This window comes from Perognathus longimembris, chromosome 26 (assembly GCF_023159225.1).
Source record: "Perognathus longimembris pacificus isolate PPM17 chromosome 26, ASM2315922v1, whole genome shotgun sequence".
NCBI classification, from domain to species: domain Eukaryota; kingdom Metazoa; phylum Chordata; class Mammalia; order Rodentia; family Heteromyidae; genus Perognathus; species Perognathus longimembris.
Window position 1 is genome coordinate 4,184,072 of NC_063186.1, and position 24,862 is coordinate 4,208,933.

Consider the following 24,862-nt stretch of genomic DNA (forward strand, 5'->3'; position numbering starts at 1 on the left):
TCTGAAGATCATGGTTTGAAGCCAGCCTGGACAGGAAAGTCCCTGAAACTTATCTCCAATTAACCACCCAAAAGTTCGAGTGGTAGAGCACTAACTAGCCTTGAGGACAAAAGCTCAGAAATAGCACCTAGTCTCTGAGGTCAAGCTCCAGGACAGGAACAAAGAGCGAGGGTAGCATGGGGAGGAGGAAAGGAAGGGAAGGGAAGGGGAGGCAGGGTGGATGAGAGGATGGAATGAATGAATGAATGCTGGTGAATAATTTGACTAAAAATTACTGGCAAATGAAATCATGGAAAATTTCCTGAACAGTATAGGATAACTTCTGCTGTTTGTATACTGCTAATCAGTGTCATAATTTCATTAATTGTATGTTATTTAATAATCAAAGATGTATCTATAATAATTAAATGCACACATTGTGTCTTAACAGGTAGAGCTTACTTTGAGGTAAATATTAATATTTGTAAATGTGGGTTTCTAGTTTGTGTGAAGCCAAATTACTATTACTGTTGTTGTTTTTGCTGTTCTGGGGATCATACCCAAGACCTCAAGTCTTGGTTGGTTGCAGGGTTTGAATTCAGGGCCTGGGTACTGTCCCTGAGCTCTTTTGTTCAAGGCTAGCTCTCTACCACTTTGAGCCATAGTGCTATTTCTGGTTTGGGGATGGTTAATTGGAGATGAGAGAGTTTCATGGGGACTTTTCTGCCTGGGCTGGCTTTGAACTGTGATCCTCAGATTTCAGCCTCCTGAGTAGCTAGGATTAGAGGTGCGAGCCACTGGCACCCAGCTATTGTTAGCCTTTTACAGTAAAAATAGTTCTGAAGTTGTAAGGAGTCAATTTGTTAGGTCAGGGCATACCCTTCCCACTTTCTAAACATAAAAATCTAAAAGATTAAAAAAAATTTTTATCGTTACCAAACCCTTGTAATGTTAATTGCGAGAAGTACAGAGAACTCAAACAAGAAAAATATCATTTACAAAGGGTAAACATTTTTAGGTTTATTTTGAGAGAGAGAGGAAATGTGTTTTGTAGTCTCAAGCTTCTTTTCCATGGAAAGTTTTTTTGTTTTTTTAATTGAGTCCTTAAACTTAGTAGTAATAAGGTTCCTTTTCATGATTTGGGTAGTTTGGGAGCTCTTTTTTTTTTTTAGCATTGTAGCTTAGTTCAAATAGATTTCTATAGAAATGTAGTAAATAAAATTAACTCTGAAATGTAGCAACTAAAAACTGAAAATGGGTACTGTAATTGAAGGTGGGGTGAAAATACAAAGCTTTTCAAGTTTTATGTTTAGAAGGATGTGCTGGGCATGGTGCCTGTAGCTCCAGCCATCGTCTCCTCTGAAGGCTGAGGCAGGACCGCCTTTTTAGACAAACAGAAAATATTACATGGATGATTTCTTCTTCTCCAGTATTTTTAATGGCTGCAGAGTATTCTATTATAGGATATCTGTGACAGCTTTGGAGATGTTCTTTGATCTCCCTTGAAAGAATTCTACCTTGCAGAATGTTATTAGCTGACAGCCTCCAGCTACAGAGCCTTTGGGATTTACTGCACCATTGAGTCATGGCCACATTCTCTAAGCTGCTCTCCTTCAGTAACTAAGCACTTCAGAATACTGGGGACTAGCCATTTCTGCTCAACGTGGAACTTTTCTTAGTGCAGTCTTGGTAGTTGAGCTCCCTTTTGGGCTATCAGAACAGAAAGAATTGTACTGGTCTAAGGCTGGCTGCTCCTGCTTTATTTAATTCTCTTCTCTTTCCTGCTTTCACAGTTGACAGTTGGACATCATAGCCCGAAGCCTTTCTCTCTAGCTTTTTCTTCATTCTTCCAAAAGCAGTTTTTACAATAATTTCTTGCATTTTTAACTGTCTTGGTTTGTTCTGCTTTCCAGAGAACCTGATTTGACACACATCAGATGGTTTCAAAATTGCTATTTTAAAAAGTTGTAATAGGTTTCCATTGTTTTTTCTTTCTTGTTGTTTTTAAATCATTGAGCCTGGCATGGTAGTTCATGACTAATCCCAGGCCTTGCGGAGTTTTGTGTTTTTTTTTTTTTTGTTTTGTTTTGCCAGTCCTAGGCCGTGAACTCAGGGCCTGAGCACTGTCCCTGGCTTCTTTTTTGCTCAAGGCTAGCACTCTGCCACTTGAGCCACAGCACCACTTCTGGCCATTTTCTGTATATGTGGTGCTGAGGAATTGAACCCAGGGCCACATGTATAGGAGGCAAGCACTCTTGTCACTAGGCCATATCCCCAGCCCCCCCTTGCGGAGTTTTGAAAAAGCAAGAGGATGGAAAGTTTGAGGCCAGGTTGAGCTATGAGGCAAAAATAAGATAACATGGGCTGGGAAGGTGGTTCAGTGGTAGAGTGCTTGCCTAGTATGCATGAAGCCCTGGGTTCAACTCCTCAGCACCACATACACAGAAAAAGCCAGAACTGGTGCTGTGGTTCAAGTGGTAGAGTGCTAGCCTTGAGCAAAAGTAGCTCAGGGACAGAACCCAGGCCGAGTTCAAGCCCCAGGACTGGCCCCTCTCAAAAAAAAAAAAAAAAGATAGCAAGCATGGGTCACACAGTGAGACTCGTCTTACAAAACTAAGAAAATAGAAAACAGTAGTACAACAAATTAAAAAGCCTAGAATGCCCTAAACTACCCCTTCTTTACAACCTCGTTCACTACCACATATTCATTATTATGCTTATGTCATATTGTCAGTATTCGCCTTATGTTTTGATTTATCAACTTCAATGTTGCTGTAATACTGTTTAGATGACCTTGCTGGCAAAGCCTTGCTAGCTGTGCCCTCTTTATGAGGAGAGATGTCATCTCCACTGAATTGCCAAAAGAATGATTTTCTTGAAAATGATCAAATCTCTTTTGTATACATTGCTCCTACACTTTTTCCTATCGTGCCTTTTCATATACTTATGAAGTACATACACACAACATGATATACATTGAGAGATATTTTGGCAAACCTCATTTAGACGAGCTTTTTCATTAGCATGGTTAGTTGACAATTTGGTAGTGTCGTCATTACCTTTGGTGGTCCATTGCTGGAAATAATCCTGATTCTATACTACATCAGTTCCCTCCGATAGTAAGCATGGTATTCAACTGTTATATGTTATTTCTTTTTGAAATTTATAAACCATGAAACAATTTGGAGTCATGAATTCTAAACATCCTTTTTGTTAGGAAGCTGTTATTCTATTAAGGTCGTTTTTGTTTCATTTGGATAATGTGCTGTGTTGAGCTTTGGTTGTTAATTGATAGATGTGGTATCCTCTCTGTGAGAGCTTTTAAAATGCATAACACGTATTTCAGAAAGCAGCTGTTGCTATGGCAACTCTCAGGTCACTTGCAGCTCAGCTTACATGATTGGCTGTTAATGGAGTCTAATATGCTTGAGAAAAGAATTGAGCAAATGAAAGAGGGCTTTGAAGGAATCCTCTTAAACCTCTTGAAGTTTAACAGAACACTACACAAAAATTTAACACTTATATTACTGTCATACAATGTTGCTGGAAGTAGGCTTATGAATAATGAAAGTGAGAACAGGGAATGTTTTCAGGAAATAATTTTCACAGCTCTCTGAAGAATGTTGGACTCTTGTGCTGTCACTTTCCCTGATATTACTATTGCTTAAAGAAATACCTTTAATAATAAAGCTATTGGTTATAGCCTATGCTTTGCCCTCTGACGCTTAGTACCTTAGAGGTGTTGTAGCATCAAGGCATGAGAAAGTTGTTAATTATGTGGGCTCATGAAGAGAAGTGAAATCAGGAATAGTGTCTGAATTTACGCTGGTTATGTGAATTAGGTTGGAGTCACATCTCTCTGGGTGGTTAAAGGTAACTGTCTGTCTCTAGGGAATTGGGATGGTGTAAAAAGGAGTTAGCAGTACATACTTTGGATTTTGAGGCCTGTGGTCAGTTAAGAACTGCCATAGTAAAAATTGTTAGGTGTAAAATTGCAGAGGAATATCTGTCTTGTTAAATGACTCCATACTCTTGTTCCTGTGTGTGTGTGGTATATTAGGACTATTTTACTAATTTGTCAGTGAAGTAGTAGCAAATGTAATTAAATTAAAAATATGGTCAATTTCAGTCAATATCTAAATAATAGTGTCACTTTAGAAGTGAGTTCACTTTATAAAGTGGACTTCAGCTGGTTAGTTCAGCAAGTACCAGCCTTTTCAACTTTGTCTTAGAGCTCTAGAAAATTAATAATCATACCTGGGTGTCATGTCATGAGCATTCTTGTAATGGCAGCACTTGTGAGGAAGAGGCAGGAGGTTTGAGAGTTTGAAGCCAGCTGAGACCAGCTATACAAGACTATCTCAAAAAAAACCAGAGTAGCGCACTTGTTTAGCAAGTCTTGTATTTAATCCCTAGCATAGCTCCCCCCCATTTATGTATGATAGATACATATATGTATATATATCAGTGTTGAAATTGATGCACTGAGTTAATAGTATCCTGGTATGTGTAGTTGCATTTCATTTTCTCATTCTGCTTGCACAAATTACGTAATGATAAGTTACCCCAACTTCAGGTTTTTATTAATCAGAAATTACCTTTAATTTATTATTTTCTATTAAAGGAATATTTAAAAATGTTGAAGCCAAACTCAGTAGTCTGCAAAAAATGTGAGATATACTCCATTGCTTTAAAAAAAATAAAATATCTTTGAAGTTCAATTAATGTAAACACCAAAACTGAGTCTATAATTGTATGATCTTCAAGTACTTTTAGTCATTTTGCTTTTGAATGATGGTGCCTAGGTGAGCTGGTGACCATAGGTCCTGATGACCATATGTTCTTGCTTGCCTGTGGCAGTTCTAGTAGTAATAGATGATGCTTTTTACACTTAATAGCAGGAAATGGTAAAGTGTAGCACGCTAGCATATAGATCCACAGTCACAGAACAACTACTGACATTTTCTGTTTAGTCTTTACTATGCATATGAATATATATATAAAATGTGTAAGTAATTCCTTACATGGAAGTCTATCTCTTGATAACTTACTCTGTTTATCATATTATAAGCATTTCATGTTCAGTTCTACTTGTAAATTCTTTTTAGTAGTATATAAAAATATTTTCATCAGTAGTTGCTCTCCATGTAGCTCTAGGACATTAAGTTGCCCTCCCTTCCCCATTATAAAATGAATATTTAAAATGCTAAAATGCTTGATTGTATTTATTTTTGACTTAGGACTGAGCTATATAGGAAGCAGTAGCAAAATAAGGATCTAAAAGATTTTGGAAGTCATCCAAGTACTTTAAAAATAGTATTCACTAGAGATCAGTGTCTCACACCTGTAATCTTAGCTACTCGGGAGCTGAGGTCTGAGGATCTTGCTTTGAAGCCAGCCTCAACAGACAAATTGGAGACATTCTTTATCCTCAGCCAACCAGCATAAACAAAACAAAACAAAAAATCAACAACAACATGAAAAACAGAAGTAGAAATGTGGCTCAAGTTGTAGAGTGTCAGCCTTCATGGGGAAGAATGCTAAACAAAAGCACAAGACCCTTAGCCCTGAGTTGAAGCCCCAGTAGTAACACACACACACACACACACATTTAGCACAAACAACTTATGCATTGCATAATGTGACTGAGGAATGCGCCACATCTGATTAAGTCCATAAAAAGCAGTTTACTGATTGAAGGTAGGGACTGAGAAGTGAGGTTTTGTGTGAGATTTAAGGAAGAATATTTCCAAATTCGTGTGATTCAGTGACTTTTGTTTTGATTAAAAACTAAAATTTATCTGAGCACAGTGCCTCATGCTCAAAGATTGCAATTTGAGTCCAGTCTGGGCATAAAGTTGAAGAGACTTCCATCTCAACCTTAAAAAGCTGTGTGTGGTGGCAGGTCTGTCATCCTATCTATGCAAGAAGCATAACTAGAGGAATTTGGGGCCATAAGACCCTATTTGAATAGAAAACTGAAGTAAAGGGGGCTGTGGGGGCATTATGTGGCAGAGTCCCTGTCCTCCTCCTTCCATCCAAAAAACATTTAAGAGGAATGTTACAATGTGGCCTATGGTCTTACTATTATGAATGACCTTAATTTACATTAAGGAAAATTAGAAATATTTCAGGCAAATGTAGATAAAATTGTGTAATAATCTTTTGTGTACTTCTAAATTGAGCTTCAACAGTTGCTAACTCATGACTGAGTTCATCTGTACACTTTTCATCCTTTATTCATTTAAAACAAATTCCTGACATTACCATTATAAATGTGTTAGAATGTGCTATAATCTTAGCTTATGCCTCTAGAAATGTATGTATTGAGTAGTAGTGGCTTGAGAAGCAATAGGAACATGAGTCATCTCATGGGCAAGAAGCAAGAGAGGAAGAGGAAGGGGGTGGTGTATAGGACTCCCCTTCAGGCATGGTTAAGCTACATCAATGATCATATCCAAGACTTTTGTAGTTAATAGTACAGTAGTTTTACACCTTTACTAATTCCCTTAATTTGTATATTTCATGGAAGGAAGTGAGTTTGCCAGTGAGGCACGCTGGAGAAATAAAGACTAGAAGCTTGATGAGAGCTCTCCCTGGAGTATACTTCATCAAGATGATAGCCTTAGGCAGCCGGCAGGCATGGTGCTCCAGTGAGCACTCAGACAACTAGGATTGTTCCGAGACTGTTAGATATATACGTTACCTAACTTTCTCAACCCCCATTTTTACAGTCCCTGGAAATAGGAAATGCCTATTGAGGATATTGCAGTGCACTTTAAACTCTTCTAATGCTTTGTCTCCAAATTTTCTCTTAATTGTGAAGTGTAGTACTTATCAGTAAATACACATCATATAATCATCACTGTGGCTGAGTGCTGGTGGCTCACGCCTGTAATCTTGGTTACCCAGGAGGCTGAGAGGTGAGGATTGCAGTTCAAAGCCAGCCTGGGCAGGAAAGTGTGAGACCATTATCTCCACTAAGTTCAAGTCCTAGGACCAACACACACGCGTGCTTGTGCACACATATACACACTCAATAACTGCAGTTTTATGCTATAACAGCACGTTATCTTAGCCTACATTAGTTAGTATTCTGTTCATTGTGTTCTTGTGATCAATAAAGGGCGTGATTATGAACTATACAAATTGAAATTATCCAAAATTGAAATAATGTTGCAATTTTGACATGCAAAACTGGTACAGTAATCTAAAGATTAAAAAATCATAAGTCACTTAATTTCAAAGTCGGTGGCTTTAGAAGCTGTAAAGTGTTTATAGGGTTTGCCATAAGGCCTTATCAAATAAATAATATTTTATGTAAATACTCTCCTCCACTATGAAGAATAGTTATTCTGCACCAGCCCCCTTCTTTTGGCAGTCTTACTTACATAGCCCTCAAGACTTAGCTCAGATGTTACCTCTTTAGTGTAATACTAAAGTTGTGTTTTGTTTTTTTTTCTTTTGTGCCCCTACTTGGGCTTGAACCTCTGGGCCTTGAGATAGCTTGGCTTCTTTATTCAAGCCTGGCACTCTGCCACCTGAGCCACAGCTCCCCTTCCAGCTTTTGGTTGTTAGTTGAAGATATGTCTCACAGACTTTCCTGCCTAGACACCTCAATCCTATGATCGTGGTCTCCTGAGTTGCTGGGGTTACGGGTATGAGCCGCCAGGCGTATTTTAGGACTTCTCACAGCCTGAAATTGTTATATTTATCCCTTTGTCTATTGTCTAATCCTATTAACTAAAAATAGCTTCATAAAGGGAGAGTATCTTATATATTATTATATTGTGAGCACTTTTTAAAAGAAAGGTGCCTTGGAGTTGTTCAACAAGCATTTCTTTAAAATGATCGTAACTCAATCTTCCTCCTCATCTGTCTCTCCATCCTTTCCCCTTTTTCTTCTCCACTTCTCTCCCCTCCCCTTCTCTCTCAGAGGCATCGTATTCCTCCCTTAGCCTCAGGCCAACCTAGATACTAATCCTCCTATTAACTCCTTCTGCACAGTTAGGATTACAGATGTGTACCACTATACCCAGCTTTTTTTTTTTTTATAGAGTCTTTCTAACTTTCTGATGGACTGGCCTCAAATCTTGATTCTGTCCATCTCTGCTTCCTGAGTAGGTGGAATTGAAGGCATGTGCCACCACACCTGTCCAGCTCTTGAATAAGTAAATTCTAAACACTTCTTTTATGCAATCAAAGTCTATTATAGGCTGACCTGTGTCCCCTTTATATTTATGAATCTATAATAATAATTTATATTTATAAATATGACTTTATTTGGAATTTTTACCTTTACAGTGATAGTCAGGTTAAAATAAAGTCCTGACCCTGTGTGATTGATAATCTTTTTTTTTTTTTTTTTTTTTTGCCAGTCCTGGGCCTTGGACTCAGGGCCTGAGCACTGTCCCTGGCTTCTTTTTGCTCAAGGCTAGCACTCTGCCACTTGAGCCACAGCGCCCCTTCTGGCCGTTTTCTGTATATGTGGTGCTGGGGAATCAAACCCAGGGCCTCATGTATACGAGGCAAGCTCTCTCGCCACTAGGCCATATCCCCAGCCCCTGATTGATAATCTTGTATGAAGAGAAAAATGAAAAAAGAGAATACCATATGTAGACATGGACACACAGACATAGTGAAGATTGCTAGAGATTGGGATTGTACAGTAAAACATGATATAACCATAGTTTATATACGGTTTCTTAAAATATAACCTGGGGTTATGCCTGAGGTTATCAGAGATTAGAATATTCTGAGTAATTTTTGCTTAGAGGCTTTAGAAAGGAACATGGCCCTGTCAACACCTTGATTTTTGTCTTTCTGTCTTCTAGAACCATGTATGCATAAATTGGTATTGTTTAAAGCAATCAAATTTTAGATACTGTTACAGTAAACTCTAAGAAACAAATACATGGGAATACTGAGATATGCAAAATATAGCCTCCTCGGTAGCTAGGATTATAGAATGAGCCACTGACACCCAGGTGGAACACATATTTTTAATATAAAAAATGTTTACTTAGTTTCAGGATGTATAGCTTACATTCTTTTCCTCTGTTACCTACTTCTTTCTGTAGCCAAGAATTAATACTTACAGTTGTTTCATACACCTATATGAAGTATTGTTCCTTTCATTATTCCTCTTGAACAAATAAGAGCTCCAAGTTAGAGAAGTCTGTCTGAAGAAATTCCTAAATCATTCTGTTGTAAAAACAAATTTAATCTTGTGTTTCCAATTGCTGTCCCATTGAACACACGATTAGATTTTGTCTTAAAATATCTTTTTGTCTAATTTAATAGATGAGAGTTTCTAGATTGATGTTTTCAAGGATTTACCATTACTCTCTTTTTTTGTACCTTAATTTTGTTTGCTTATTTAGACTTTTTCTTTTTGTGAACTGTGAATTGCTATGTGATGTGGAAGATCTTCCTCTGGGCATTCTTTATATTTACTAAAAAAGCTACAAAAAATCTGTCACATAAGTTAAATTTCAGTGGAAAGAGAGAGTAGAACTTCGTTTCTTTGGTTATAGTATACTGTTGATGTATTTCTTCTGCATTTTCTTGTTCATTAGAATATAACTCACAAAAAACTAAGCCCCTCCAAGCCCAATAAACCAATTAGGAAATGGGCAAAGGAGCTAAAGAGAGACTTCACAAGAGAAGAAATAAAAATGGCAAAGAAACACATGAGGAAATGTTCAACATCCCTGGTAGTAAAGGAAATGCAAATAAAAACAACCCTGAGATACCACCTCACCCCAGTTAGAATGGCCTATACTCTGAACTCAGGCAACAACAAATGCTGGATGGGGTGCGGGGAAAGAGGAACCCTTCTCCATTGTTGGTGGGAGTGCAAATTAGTACAACCCCTTTGGAGAACAGTATGGAGGTTTCTCAAAAAGCTCAATATAGACCTACCCTATGACCCAGCCATACCACTCCTAGGCATCTATCCTAAACAGCAAGTCCCAAGATATCAAAAAGACATTTGTACTTCCATGTTTATCGCGGCACAATTCACAATAGCCAAAATATGGAAACAACCCAGATGCCCCTCCACAGATGAATGAATCCAAAAAATACGGTACCTATACACAATGGAATACTACATAGCGATTAGGAATGGTGAAATATTGTTATTCGCAGGGAAATGGTCAGAACTCGAACAAATAATGTTGAGCGAGACAAGCCTAGAACACAGAAAACAAAGGGCCATGATCTCCCTGATATATGACTGTTAACAAAGGGAGATGGAGAGACAGTAGAGACCTAGTCTGTGAAACCAAAAACTGCTTGTCAAATGGTATTTCCCACAGGATTGGGGCAGCGACCCAACAGTATGTAACTAAAACCAAACAACTACTCAACATATAAAGGTCAAAAATTGACCTCTCAGTGGAATACAATAGCTCAAAAGCTATGTATGTACGTTCATATAAGACTACTGTCGACATATTGTCTAATGTCGACATCACATTTAAAGCCCTAGGCGAATTTTCTTGGGCTTGGCCATGTAGCTACTGTATATGTTCTTGATACATTGTATATTGTATATCTACCTGACCTAGAGAAGGGAAAGAAAAACAGGGCGTAAGATATCACAAGAAATGTACACACTGCCCTACTATGTAACTGTACCCTTTTTGCACAACTTGTCAAAAAATTTTGTGTTCAATTAATAAATAAATTAAATTAAAAAAAGAATATAACTCAAAACAATGCCTAGTGCTTCTGCATTTTATTGGTATCCGCTTAAAAACCCATTTCTTGTTCCTAATTTTATAAATGTAGATCTTAATGTAGATCTTTCCATTATTATTACTATTTTTTTTTTTTTTTGCCAGTCCTGGGGCTTGAACTCAGGGCCTAAGCACTATCCTTGAGCCTCTTTGTGCTCAAGGCCAGTGCTCTACCACTTGAACCACAACCCCACTTCTGACTTTTTCTGAGTAGTTTATTGGAGATAAGAGTCTCGGGGACTTTTCTGCCTGGGCTGGCTTTGAACCAGGATCCTCAGATCTCAGCCTCCTGAGTAGGTAGAATTATAGGTGTGACCCACCAGCACCCAGCAGAAATTTGCTTTCTTCCTTTTAAAAGTACTTTTTACAGATATCAAACTTCTTCTTGCATACCAATGTCAGTATACATGAAAGCAGAGTTTCAATATTTTCACTTACTGATCATTTAACTTTTAATACATTACTGTAGGTAAAGATTACTGCTAAAACAATAGCAAGTCATCATCATGTTTTGATTGCAATCCTTTATTAGTACATATAAGACATCATCAGTGAGTGTTATTCACTGGCCCCATTAAAAGGTTTGACACTGAACACTACCTTTGGAATAATGTTCATCATCCTAATGAGTTTCTTCATTACATAATGGCACCATCTTGCTTGTTTTGGATCAACGTTCACTAGTTCTGATACCTTTCTTTCATTAGTCTCTTTTGCTTCCTTCTCAGGAATGAGTTTTTCCAGGAAAGGAAAAGACATTTTGTGTGTGTGTGTGTGTGTGTGTGTGTGTGTGTGTGTGTGTGTGTGTGTGTGTTTTCTTGCCAGTCCTGGGCCTTGGACTCAGGGCCTGAGCACTGTCCCTAGCTTCTTTTTGCTCAAGGCCACTTGAGCCACAGCGCCACTTCTGGCCGTTTTCTATATATGTGGTGCTGGGGAAATCGAACCCAGGGCTTCATGTATATGAGGCAAGCACTCTTGCCACTAGGCCATATTCCCAGCCAGGAAAAGACATTTTTTTTTTGGCCAGTCCTGGGCCTTGAACTCAGGGCCTGAGCACTGTCCCTGGCTTCTTTTTTTGCTCAAGGCTAACACTCTGCCACTTGAGCCACAGCGCCCCTTCTGGCCGTTTTCTATATATGTGGTCCTGGGGAATTGAACCCAGGGCTTCATGTGTATGAGGCAAGCACTCTTGCCACTAGGCCATATTCCCAGCCCCATGGAAAAGACATTTTTAAGGAAGCTTACTTTAAACTTGATGATGCTTTTCATATGGTCAGTGATAAATTGGCATGCCTTCGTTTAGCAGACACTTGGTTTAGCAGACACTTGATATCACCATCGTTGGCAATTGACCTGGATGACTATGATTGGTTTTGGAAGCCACACAAGAAAATGTCTTCTCATCAAGTAATAATAGCCCTGTCCTTCTGATCTAAGATACTGATAATTTCTTCCAACTCCAATTTGATCCTTGGTCTTATTTACCAAGGAATGTTATCTTCTGGCCACTGTCCATGCTTTTGTCACTAAGACTTTCTAGAAACTCCTCTGATACTCTCTGCCTTCCAGTGCAGCTTTTACTTCTTTTTGTCTATAGGGCTGATCAGATCTCTGTGGTCCTGGCATTTGATGCACACAGACTGAATTTACAGAACCAGTCCAGGTCATATCTGATGAATTATTTGCATGCTAGCACCTTGGCAGTTGAGACAGCACTGTACAACTTTTTTGTAATACCACCTTAGCCTTCCCATATGTCACAAACCACATTCTTTACTTGTTGCCCATTATATAAATCTTCTAAGGTTCCATCTCCTTTCCCTCTTCATCCTTCCTCCTCTGAAAAACTAATTAAAGATATCTATAAGGGTGCCAGAAGCAACCTGATTCACTTTCCCGTCTCTCCTTTGTCATATAATTCCCCCTTTTAGGCTTCAGAACTCCATAATGTTAAGAAATTTGTTTAATCTTTTCTTCATTTGGATTCTTCTCAGGGTGCTACCTCAAGGTCAGTTTCCTATAAGCTTTTTTTAGTTCTTGCTCGGTAGCATTGGATTGGACCCCCCAAGACATTATAAGTGGGTTTTCTTCCATTTCCTTGCTGATCAGAGAGCTGATGATGGTTGGAGACCAGAAAGGATCATGTAGCTATGTACAGCCAGGGCAGCCTTCACTCTTCTGCCTCTTACAAGTGTTCTGGAAAGTTCCCAATTAGTCTTCAATTGGAGGTGTTTAATGTAGCTATTTACAACTATTTCTCCTTCTGCAGACCTCTTTATAAATTTTGTCAGGCATTTTTGTTTTACTCATTTCAAAGTATTTGAATTTCTAATATTCTTTGATTTGTGGGCTATTTAAAAGCATATTGTTTTATTCCAAATATTGGTTGATTTTTTTCTAGTTTTCTTTCAGTTATTGGTTTCCTGTTTTATCTATCACAAGAGAGGATAATGCATGATTTCGCTGTTTTAAAACTTACTGTTGTTAAAACAACATCATCTGTCATGGGTTCTGTCCTGTTCTGTGTGTACTTGAAAAGAAAGTGCATTTTGTTAGGAGACATGTATGTCTGCTAGATCCAGTTGGTTTATATTGTTATTCAAGTCTTATCTTTGGCGATACATGGTGTAGATGTCCTATGTTTTACTGAAGGCGATACGTTAAAAATGACCAACTATTGTATTATTACTATTGTAGCTTTTTTTTTTTGGCTAGTCCTAGGCCTTGGACTCAGGGACTCAGGGCCTGAGCACCTTCCCTGACTTCTTCCCGCTCAAGGCTAGCACTCTGCCACCTGAGTCACAGCGCCCCTTCTGGCCGTTTTCCATATATGTGGTGCTGGGGAATCGAATCGAGAGCTTCATGTGTAGGAGGCAAGCACTCTTGCCACTAGGCCATATTCGCAGCCCCACTATTGTAGTTTTTGATTATCTGTGATTTCACTTTCTTTAGTTTTAGTTACTGGTGGTCACAATAGGTCTGAAAACATTAAATGGAATTTCTCAAAATTCCCATTGCATACCAGTTTGGGTAGCATAATGAATTTTTTTTTTTTTTACCATCCTTCTTGGGATGTGAATCATTCCTTTGTCCGGATTATTCATATCATGTACATTTACTCGCCTCTTAGCCCCTAAAAGTTGTTTTGCTTATCAGAGCAGCTGTCATAGTATCTCATTGTTCCTGTGCATATAACCAGGTGAAAGAGATCAGGCAATATATATGTCAGAGTGAATCCATGAAATGCTTTCTTTAGGTGACAGTTAAAAGTTTTTGACTTAATAGAGAAAAGTTGAAAGTTGGTAAGATCTTCTGTAAGAATAGATAAGAGAGCGTTTGGTGCCGTATTGGTGTAAGTCCTCCATGGGAGCGGTGGGTGTCTTGTAATGTATCCCCTGTGGATGAAGAGGGTCTGCTGTATTCTTTTTGTTTGTTTGTTTGTTTTTTGGCCAGTCCTGGGGCTTGGACTCAGGGCCTGAGCACTGTCCCTGGCTTCTTTTTTGCTCAAGGCTAGCACTCTGCCACTTGAGCCACAGCGCCACTTCTGGCCTCTTCTATATATGCGGTGCTGAGGAATCGAACCCAGGGCTTCATGTATATGAGTCAAGCACTCTTGCCACTAGGCATATTCCCAGCCCCTGCTGTATTCTTGAAGCATTGTTTGATTCTTCCTTCAATTCTGTCAGGATTTGTTTCATGTATTTGGGGGCGTTATTCTTTTATATGTACATCTTTATGTTCTCATAGTTTTCTAGTGAACTGCCCCCCCAACTAATACATAATATCTTTCATCATCCCTTGTAAAATCTTGTCTGATAGTATAGTCTTCCTAGCTCTCTTGGTTACTACATGCGTGGAGTATCTTTTTGCATCATCATACTTTCAACCTTCTAGAATCTAGCATAGATCTCATTTAGACAACATAGTTAAGTCATTAAAAAATTGGTTCAGTCTTCCCCTCAATGGATGTTATATCTGTTTACAGTGAAAGTGATTGCTGACTGAGATTTACCATTTAATTGTTTATATGTTTTCTATCTTCCTGTTTCTTAATTCCCACAGCACTGCCTCCTTTTCAGTTGATTATTCTAGTGTGCTATTCCTTTTGTTTGTTTTTGATACAGCTTACTGTGTAGCCCAAGCTGTTTTGGAATTGTCTGTGTAATACAAGCTGACCCCAAATTCTTGGTCTTTCTGCCTCTTCTTCCTAAGTCCTGGGATTATATATACAAGCCCTCATACCTGGCTCTTTATTCTTACTGTTCCATTTTGTATGAAGTATTGCTTTCAGCATTTTCCTATAGCTTAGGTATAACAATAAATTCTTACAGTTCATGTTATTCTAAAATTGGGTGGTGAAAATTTCTGCCAAGAGCTCTTTGGATATTTAGGTGAGCTATTCAAAATTATTAATACAAATGGCTACAGGCATGTATTTCTGTCATGTATCATATACTAAATGGTTTTGAGAGCCTGTGAACTGGATGTTCCTTACTACCATTCTGAGACTATCTTAATTTATCCATTGAGGGATAGTTTTGGTGCACTGGAATTCTATACTTAATATAGAATTCCTGTTTAACAACTTGTCTTTCAGTGTTTTAAATATACCGTGCCTTCTGACTAGATGCTTTACAATCCGAAATTAATCTTTTGAACATTCTTTATGTGAAGAATTTTCTTTTCTGTCTCTTTCAAGAGTTTGACACTAGCTGGCCGCCAGTGGCTCACGCCTGTAAATCCTAGCTCTTCAGGAGGCTGAGATCTGAGGATTGTGGTTCAAAGCCAACCCGGGCAGGAAAGTCTGTGAGATTCTTTTTTTTTTTTTTAACTTTTTAAAAATATAATTTTATTTTTAGTATTAAGGTATTGTACAGAGGAGTTACCATGTCATACATCAGGTAATGAGTACATTTCTTTTTTGGACCATGTCACCCCTTCCTTTTAGTTTCCCCCAGTCTGTGAGATTCTTATCTCTGGTTAACCACCAGAAAACCAGAAGTGGCACTGTTGTTCAAAGTGGTAGAGCGCTAGCCCTGAGCTGAAGAGCTTTAGGGACAGTGCCTAGGCCCAGAGTTCATGCCCCCACGATGGACACCGCCCCCCCCCCCCCAAAAAAAAAAGAGTGGGACACTGTCTTTTGGTTATAGTGTGTCTCTTGATTATAATTTGAGTACAGTATGTCTCTAAGTTGGTCTCTGGCTCAATCAGATATTTCTGTCATGCCCTCAGATATTCTTCCACTTTTCCTATAAATCTTTATCTTAAAAGTACAATCTTGGCTTCATCAAAAGACGATGTCTTTTTTCTTGTGACTAGGTCATACTTTAATTGGGTGTCTTATTATGTTTATCAGACAGTTGGAATCCTTTTTATATGGGCTTCTAGTTGTGTGCATTGAAGGTTTCGTCATGTCATATCAGGGCTTGATAGGTCATTTGTTTTAAATACCAAATAAATACCTTGAATGTGCCATAGCTTGCTTATCCATTTACCTACTAAAGGATATCTTGGTTGCTTCTAATTATGGATTATAATTGTGAATTATGGCATCATAAACACCCTTTTTTAAGATTTATCTGTGGCTATTGTTTTTCAAATTATTTGGGTAAGTACCAAGTAGTGTGATGATTGATGATGTTTATTGATTGTAGTTACTGTGTTCTGGAATATTAATTTTACTTTTTAAAGTTATTTTCTTTTTTTAATTAACAGGATTGCCTTTGAAGTGGTTTTTAAAGTTTGGAATTACACAGAATTTGCTGCACTGTGGAACAACCTTTTCAGCAATGATTACTTCAGAGTTACCAGTGTTACAGTAAGTATTATAATTCCCTTTTTTAAAGGGAAAAATGAGTATATCTATCATAATGCTCTTTGCTGAGACATGTCAAATATGTTCTTTGATATTTGGATAATTTAATTTAAATTTATGTATTAGAATATACAGTTACTACATCCACTCCTAGCCTTTGCTATTAGAACATCAGCATATTTTCTAATACTAGAACAAGATATATGTTAGTGTCCTGTTAGTGTCAGTAAACTTTGACTGAAACCAAATCTGGCATGGTGTCTATTTTTGTAAGTAAACTGCTGTTGAATCTAAGATACATTCATATCTTTATGACTGTTACGGTTATTTTGTGCTACAAGTTGTCATAGTGACTGTATTTTCTAGAAAATGTGAAATACTCAGTCCAGTGATTTACAGAAGAAAGCCCGTTGACCTCTGTCCTATATTTACTTGTTTTCTACTCTTCTCTTGCTCTCCTTCTGCTCCATTAAGATTCTTTCTTTCCTCTGAGATGGAGATTGTTCAGCCATGCTCATTTATAGAAGAACCTAAGGGAATGCCAGTTGGTAATTTTGCTGGTATATCACTGGGTTTGCTGGATTTGTAGAAAATTATTTGTATTGGATTTTATTTGGGAATCTCTGAGAAATGTGATCACAGAAATAATAGATACTATTACTTACATCCTTCGGTGTAATATGCAAATTAGGGATTTGCATACTTTGATCCTGTATGATAATGATGGTTTAGCTAACGTAAATGTGATTATTATTTTAACTGTTCATTTCATTTCTATACCTATTTTTTCAAGAATTATCCCTCTGATTAGTATTCTGACTCCTTCTTTTCCTTCTGTTTGCTTTTTGTTCTTAGGTGCTCTTTGTGAGGGAGTTGGGGTAGGGGTGGGGCTTGAACTCAGGGTCTGGGCCAGTGCTCCACCACGTGGAGCCACAGCTCCACTTAGTTTTCTAGTGGATAATTGTAGATAAAAGTCTCGCAGAGTTTCCGGCCTGGGCTGGCTTCTGTGTGGAACTGTGATCCTAAGATCCCAGCCTCTTGAGTAGCTAGGATTACAGTTGTGAGGCCACCAGCCCCCAGCTTTCTTAGGCACTTTTGCCTTTACTTACTCCACTCACTGTTTATATTTTTAGTTAGGATACCTTTCACATATCAAAGCTCCTCCAAGCCGTCAAAGCTAGTTCAGCTGTTCCTTGCTTCTACATTTCTGTGTGTTTTTTCCTAGCTCCATGCCTTACATAATGGTACTAATTCTGCCTCCTAAATTGAGCACTTTTGTGAGAGTGTTTTGTTTTTGTTTTTGTTTTGGTGGGGGGAGTAGGGGTTCGGTCAGCTCCTAGTACACAACTGGTTGTTAGACAGACCATCACAATAATAACTAATAAAACATGAAAGTTGGTTTTTAAAACTGTGTTTGTATTTAAAGTGGTTGTATTAATAGTATTTAAAGCAATGTTTTGTTCTTGTTTGTTTTCAGGACCCAGACTAAAAACTCAATATCTGCCACTTATACTCACTGTCTGTTGTTCTACCACCTGTGCCACTCATCCAACCCCTCATGTTATATTTTGTAACTGAATCTTTTTCATGATGAAATTGTAAATCTGTAATATATATGTTGGAAGTAGATAGTAGTGACCTGGAGTTTGGGAACGTGAGCTCTGGTTTAGATTTGTCAGCTAGATATGCTATCTGTGATGCATTGAGCTCTGGTAAGTTTATGAAGGCCTAAATTTTCTGGGTATCTTGTGGATGTGTCTGCATATATTATTTTGCTTAGCCCATGCATCTATATAGTAATAACGGTTAGTGTTTTTCATCACTGACAAAAAATAGCTGAGATAACCAGTTGTTTTTTATATTGTGTTTTATAAAACCAGTTGGTTTTGTCTGTCTGTCTTGTGGCACAGGGTGTTGAACTGAGGGCCTCATGGTTTGCTAAGCAGGCATTCTACCACTTAAGCCATGCCTCCAGCTGAGACAATTAATTTATGGAGGAAAAGTTTATTTTGGCCTACAGTTTCAGAGTCCAGCCTACAATTATATTGCTTTGTGCCTATAATGAGACAGCATATTGTCGTGGGAATATGTAATGGAGTGACCTCTTACCTCCCCACGGCTGGGAAGCAAAGAGAGTTGAGTGGACTAGAATACCAATATCCTCTTAAGTGACCTGACTTCTTCCTACTAGGCCCCGCTACTAGAGATTCTACCATCTTCCTGTAGCTCCATAAGTAACTACATAACTACACTTTAATACATAGACTGCAGGAGGACACTTATTTGAACCATAGCTTTCTGCTCCTGGCACCAAAAAGCTCATGTCCAACTCATAATACAAAATGCGTTTAGTTCTTTTCTAATCATTTGCAAGGTCTTTTCCTTATAAAGGACATTGCTCAAAAGTCTAAATCCCAATTCTCCTTTGAGGTTCAACGCAAGCTCAGCTGTGAATCTTTGTAAAAGTTTTTGTTTTTTTTTTTTAAGCTTTCTCAACAAGGGGAGAATGATGGGAGGCGAGAAGCTGAGCAAGATGCATTGGGAAGTGGAGGTGTGTCTCAAGTGGTAGAGCGCTAGCCTTGAGACAAAAAGCCAAGATGAGAGCATGATGCTGAATTCAAACACTATTACTGCCATAAAGAAAATAGGCATTGGGGCTGGGAATGTGGCCTAGTGTCAAGAGTGCTTGCTTTGTATACATGAAGCCCTGGGTTCGATTCCCCAGTACCACATATATAGAAAAGGGCGAGAAATGGTACTGTGGCTCAAGTGGCAGAGTGCTAGCCTTGAGCAAAAAGAAGCTAGGGACAGTGCTCAGGTCCTGAGTCCAAGGCCCAGCACTGGCCCCCTCCCCCTCAAAAAAAAAGGCATTGTCTTATAAAATAATAATAAAAAGTAATGATGATGAATAAAGTCTGGAATCTGAGGTTCAGCTTGAATAGTACTAGTCAATTTAAAGTAATCAATATGTAATACATATATATCACCATATCCCACACCTTGAATATATTATAGTCTTTTTCAGTTAAATTTTTTTTTTTTTTTGGCCCGTCCTGGGCCTTGGACTCAGGGCCTGAGCACTGTCCCTGGCTTCTTCCCGCTCAAGGCTAGCACTCTGCCACCTGAGCCACAGTGCCCCTTCTGGCCGTTTTCCGTATATGTGGTGTTGGGGAATTGAACGGAGAGCTTCATGTGTAGGAGGCAAGCACTCTTGCCACTAGGCCATATTCCCAGCCCTCAGTTAAATATTTTAAGTCCATGCAAATTATTGTGTAAAAAAAAACAAACAAACTTTCAAGGCGGTACAGGATAAACATTCACATTCCCAAAAGGAGAGATAAGAAATATTGAGGAATCAGACCCCCAAAGCAAGAGCAAAAACTCAGCAAGATAAAATTATATCATAAGCTCCATATCTAGCATCTTGAGCCCTGTTGGTGTAGGATGTGCTTTGAAGGGCTTATTTAACACTATCTCTGAAGCTGGGTTGCAGCCCACATCACCTCTCTCGGGCTGGTTTTGTTTACTGCCTGCTTCCTTCTGCAGGCACTGCACATCCTGGGATCTCTGTGGTAGACGGCTCCACTTTCACAGCCTACCTTGTCAGGGCTTCCTTGTAGGGACTCTGAACCTGCCACACATTGCCTAGTCTTTGAGGCTCTCCTTTGAAATCTCTGTGGAACCTTCATGACCCTTCTACTCCGGCATTCTGCATGCCTACAAATCTAGCACCCATGTGGATGATGCCAGGGTGTCAGCTGTACCTTGCTGCTGGCCTGTTCAAGTCACTGAAGCTGCAGCTTTTGAGCATTTTCTCCATTGGACCCTTGGAAGCAGATCACACGGAAACCATTCCCCATGTTATCCTAGGAGTTTTGCTCTCAAATGAAAGTCCCCTGTATTTTCCAGTGAGCTACCATGAGCCTATGAGTTCAGTGTTTTGTTGGTTACTGAGAATGCCTTAAAGCATAAAGCATCCTTCCTGTGTTTGCAGTACAAAGCCCTTAGCCTCATTTTAGTGGAGGTTTTTTTTTTTGGCGGGGGGCGGCAATCCTGGGGCTTGAACTCAGGGCTTGAGCACTCTCCCTGGCTTCTTTTTGCTCAAGGCTAGCACTCTGCCACTTGAGCCACAACACCACCTCTGGCCTTTTCTATATATGTGGTGTTGAGGAATCGAACCCAGGGTTTCATGAACGCTTGGCAAGCACTCTGCCACTAAGCCACATTCCTAGCCCTTTAGCTTCATTTTAATGACACTAACAGCTTCAACTGCCTGCTCCTTAGCAGCATCTTTACTTGTGTTCCTTTTCTTTTTTTCTTTTTTTCTTTTTTTTTTTTTTGGCCAGTCCTGGGCCTTGGACTCAGGGCCTGAGCACTGTCCCTGGCTTCTTCCCGCTCAAGGCTAGCACTCTGCCACTTGAGCCACAGCGCCGCTTCTGGCCGTTTTCTGTATATGTGGTGCTGGGGAATCGAACCTAGGGCCTCGTGTATCCGAGGCAGGCACTCTTGCCACTAGGCTATATCCCCAGCCCTGTGTTCCTTTTCTTGACAAGGTGTCAATTTCTAAAAAGCTTTCTACTGGGCTGGGAATATGGCCTAGTGGCAAGAGTGCTTGCCTCCTACACATGAAGCTCTCCGTTCGATTCCCCAGCACCACATATATGGAAAATGGCCAGAAGGGGCGCTGTGGCTCAGGTGGCAGAGTGCTAGCCTTGAGCGGGAAGAAGCCAGGGACAGTGCTCAGGCCCTGAGTCCAAGGCCCAGGACTGGCCAAAAAAAAAAGCTTTCTACTCTACATTTTTTTTTTTTTGCTACAGATTTATTAGTGTAAATCAAAAGCAGTGTAGAGAGCAGGATGTCCGGCTTTAGAGCAGATTTCTTTCTGGTGGTAGCGATGGAGGAGTGAATTAAAATGGGTGGTGTTGAGAGAGGCAAGAAGATTTTCCATTATTCAGAAGTGTGCCCGGTGCCAGATTGTTGAGAAGAGGCAAGCACAAGACTGGGCCTAATGTCCATGGTCTATTTGGTCAGATGACAGGTCAAGCAGCTGGATTGTCTTACACAGATGCCAAAAAGAACAAAGGCCTGGCCTGGAGAGATGATTGACTGATGGAGTATTCCATCCCTGGAACAAAATTCATCTCCGCTGGCGTTAAGAAGGGAGAAAGGGCAGATGAGATAGCTTATCTCAAAAAAGCTACAAATATGTAGTAGCCACTGCCTATTGACTGCAAAACAAAATGTGTACTGTTATTTAATTGATCCTAACATCAGAATTCATACCATGAATGGCTGACAGAAAATTTTTTGTTGGATTGTCTTGATTTAAGGAAAACTGGCTTGTGGTTAAGTGGATATGATCTTTTAAAAACATTACCACTGTTTTCCCTTTCTGTGATATGATTGGACTTAATAATGCTCAGGTTTTTAGCAAGATAGGGAAGAGTACATTTCCAAATGTATCAAGGATTGGTTTTATATAACTAGTTATGAGAACCTTCCCCTCCCCCCCTTTTTTAAATTTTTTTCCCTTTTGCTGATCCTTAGGGCTTGAGCTCTGAGCCTGTATACTGTCTCTGAGCTTTCCCCCCGTCTTTCCCACTAGCTCTACCAGTTGGGTGGCAGCACCATTTCTGGCATTTTTTAGTAGTAGGAGCTAAGAGAATCAAAGAGATTTTTTTCTCCAGGCTGGCTTCAACTGTAATCCTCAGATCTCACCCTCCTGAGTAGCTAGGATCATAGGTGTGAGCCACCTGCCCCCAGCTTATGAAAACATCTTCAATACTGAGGAAGTCACTTCACTGTCTCAGAACCAAGCAAGATTCACCTGTGTTTCAGTTTATGGTGGTTAGCCTGTTTTAGGCAATGGTTGGAGATGAGGAAGCGATGTCTGCATTTTTGGTTTTGGCTATGTAAGTTTAATTAGAATTACCTGTCTCTGAAATCTGCCTTTTACTTATTGAAATGCATTTGAGTGTGGCTTATGTATAAATGTCAAGTAAAGAATATTTAACACACACACAAAAAAGTAAAAGCAGCCAGAAATACCCATGCTATTTCCCAAGTGTTGTTTTGTTACCTTGACATTTCTTCCTCCAGATAACTTACCTCCCACAAAGTCCAGTCTCTCACAAAGTCTCAGAGCATGGACAAAAGGAAGTCAAATTCCTTACTGAGGTATAACATTAGTGGCCCTCAGTCTAGTTCCCAAGGGAATCCTTCTTTCCAAGCCTCCTGAACCATAAGTGTTTACATTTCTGTGTGTATTCTGGTGTTCTGAGTCATAACTGGAATCGGCTAGGCTTTCTCTGCCTTCTTTACCCAAATTTGTCGAAGTTCATCCTGAAAACCAATTCTGAAGGCTTTCTCAACCACACATCATCGAGTATTATCACAGCAGTGACCCTACTTTTCAATACCAGTTTTTTGTGTTGGTCAGTTTTCCTTTGCTGTAACAAATGACAAGTGGCTGAGATTCATCAGTTTTAAAAGGGAAATACTTATTTTCTCTACTACAAAGCTTTCCAGTGTTTAGTCCATTGATAAGTTGCTTCTGAGCTTGTGGCTCATGGTGGCAGCAAGTTGTATAGGTGGAGAAAGCTGCTGCCCTCGTGGTAATCAGGAAACAGTGACAAGGAAGGACCCACAAACAGTAACCCCTTTAAAAGAAAGCCCCTACTGACCTCACTTACTCCCTTGTCTTCTAAGAGTGCCAGCTCCTCCCATTAGTGCCTGAGGCTGACAAGCCTTTCACACACGCCCTGTGGGACCCTTCCTCAATCCCTTGCACTAGTCTTCACTGTAGAGGTTAAGGAGACTTCAGTTTCCATCTTCTTTTAAGTGGAGACACATTATAAATTAGGTATTTGTCAATTCAGTTATATTTTAGAACACAGATATTAAAAAATGGCGGCTACTATGCTGGGCACTGGTGGTGCTCACTCTCATAATCCCAGCTACTCAGAAGGCTGTGCAATTCAAAGCCAGCCCAGGCAGGAATGTCTGTGAGACTCTTATCTCCATTGAACCACCAGAATACTGGAAATAGAGCTGTGGCTCAAAGTGATAAAGCTGTGGCTTTGAGCAAAAGAGCTCAGGGACAACGTCCAGGCCCTGAGTTCAAGCTCCACAACCTACCAAAAAAAAAAAAAAAAGAGTGGCTTCTCTCCTGACATTGATAGTAGTTTCTTGGCTTACTTAGATATTACAATTTATTGATGGATTTGTCATCTTAGTTCAGTTTACTATTATACATTATCAAAATATCGGTTAACAGGGGCTGGGAATATAGCCTAGTGGCAAGAGAGCTTGCCTCCTACACATGAAGCTCTTGGTTCGATTCCCCAGCACCACATATATGGAAAACGGCCAGAAGGGGCGCTGTGGCTCAGGTGTTAGAGCGCTAGCCTTGAGTGGGAAGAGGCCAGGGACAGTGCTCAGGCCCTGAGTCCAAGGCCCAGGACTGGCCCCCCCCCCAAAAAAAAAATATATATATATATCTCGGTTAACAGATAGTATACCCTGTAAGTTTGCTAGAATCTGGGTAGATACATGCAGAACATTCTTACTGCTTGTTAGCAAAGCTTCTAAAGATAGATACAATAATAACAGATACATAGTTATTGCCATTGGTGGCATGAAGGAAAGTTGGAGGCATTGTAAGAATCTTCCAATGGCTTTAATCTAATTTTCTATGAATGAGGCAGTTGAACTGAGGTTTAAATGGGAAAAGAAATAGGCTATCAGTTCCATATTGAGGAACTGGCATGTTCATAGCATGTATATTTGAGGCCTTGAAATAAAGTCACCCCCATTTTTTGCATGGTTAGAAATATGGAGTATTACATGAAATGAGGCTTGTGAAAGATTGGAGCAGTATCATATTGGATAATTATAATAAGATCAAAGGAGTAAGTACTGAAGACATCATTTTGTAATGGTGTCATTGTTGTTATTAGTATTGCTGCAGTGTCAGGGATGGAACTCAGGTTTACTACTTGTGCTATAATTCCCTCTCCTTTGTAATTTTATTTTATTTTATTTTTTGCTCTTGAGATAATCATATGGGATCTGATTCGCTTTGTCCAGGCTGGTCTTGAACTCATGATTCTCCTCTATCTTCTAAGTAGCTGAGATTACAGGTGTGTTCCTCCATGCCTGGCTTCTGTAACTATTATATTGTTTTGTATGTATGATAGAAATTACATTCTAACTGTGCCCTGCTGTTTATCATTTCGCAGCTCTGCATTCATGGATGCCACTACTTTGGTAGGTTTAAATTGGCTGTAGTTGAAGCACTTGCACCATGCAAATCAGCAGATGC

At 39.4% G+C, this 24,862-nt stretch overlaps 1 protein-coding gene and 1 pseudogene across 1 annotated transcript in view; one reads left to right on the forward strand and one right to left on the reverse strand.

The window, feature by feature from the left end:
- Stag1 (stromal antigen 1) overlaps positions 1 to 24,862 on the forward strand; it is a 150,826-nt gene that overhangs the window by 34,593 nt on the left and 91,371 nt on the right. The window contains exon 2 of the mRNA XM_048334971.1: positions 16,440 to 16,542. Coding sequence (XP_048190928.1) covers positions 16,514 to 16,542 — 29 coding nt within the window. The 5' untranslated portion in view covers positions 16,440 to 16,513. The remainder of the gene's footprint in view (positions 1 to 16,439; positions 16,543 to 24,862) is intronic.
- LOC125342323 lies at positions 11,015 to 13,101 on the reverse strand (annotated as a pseudogene).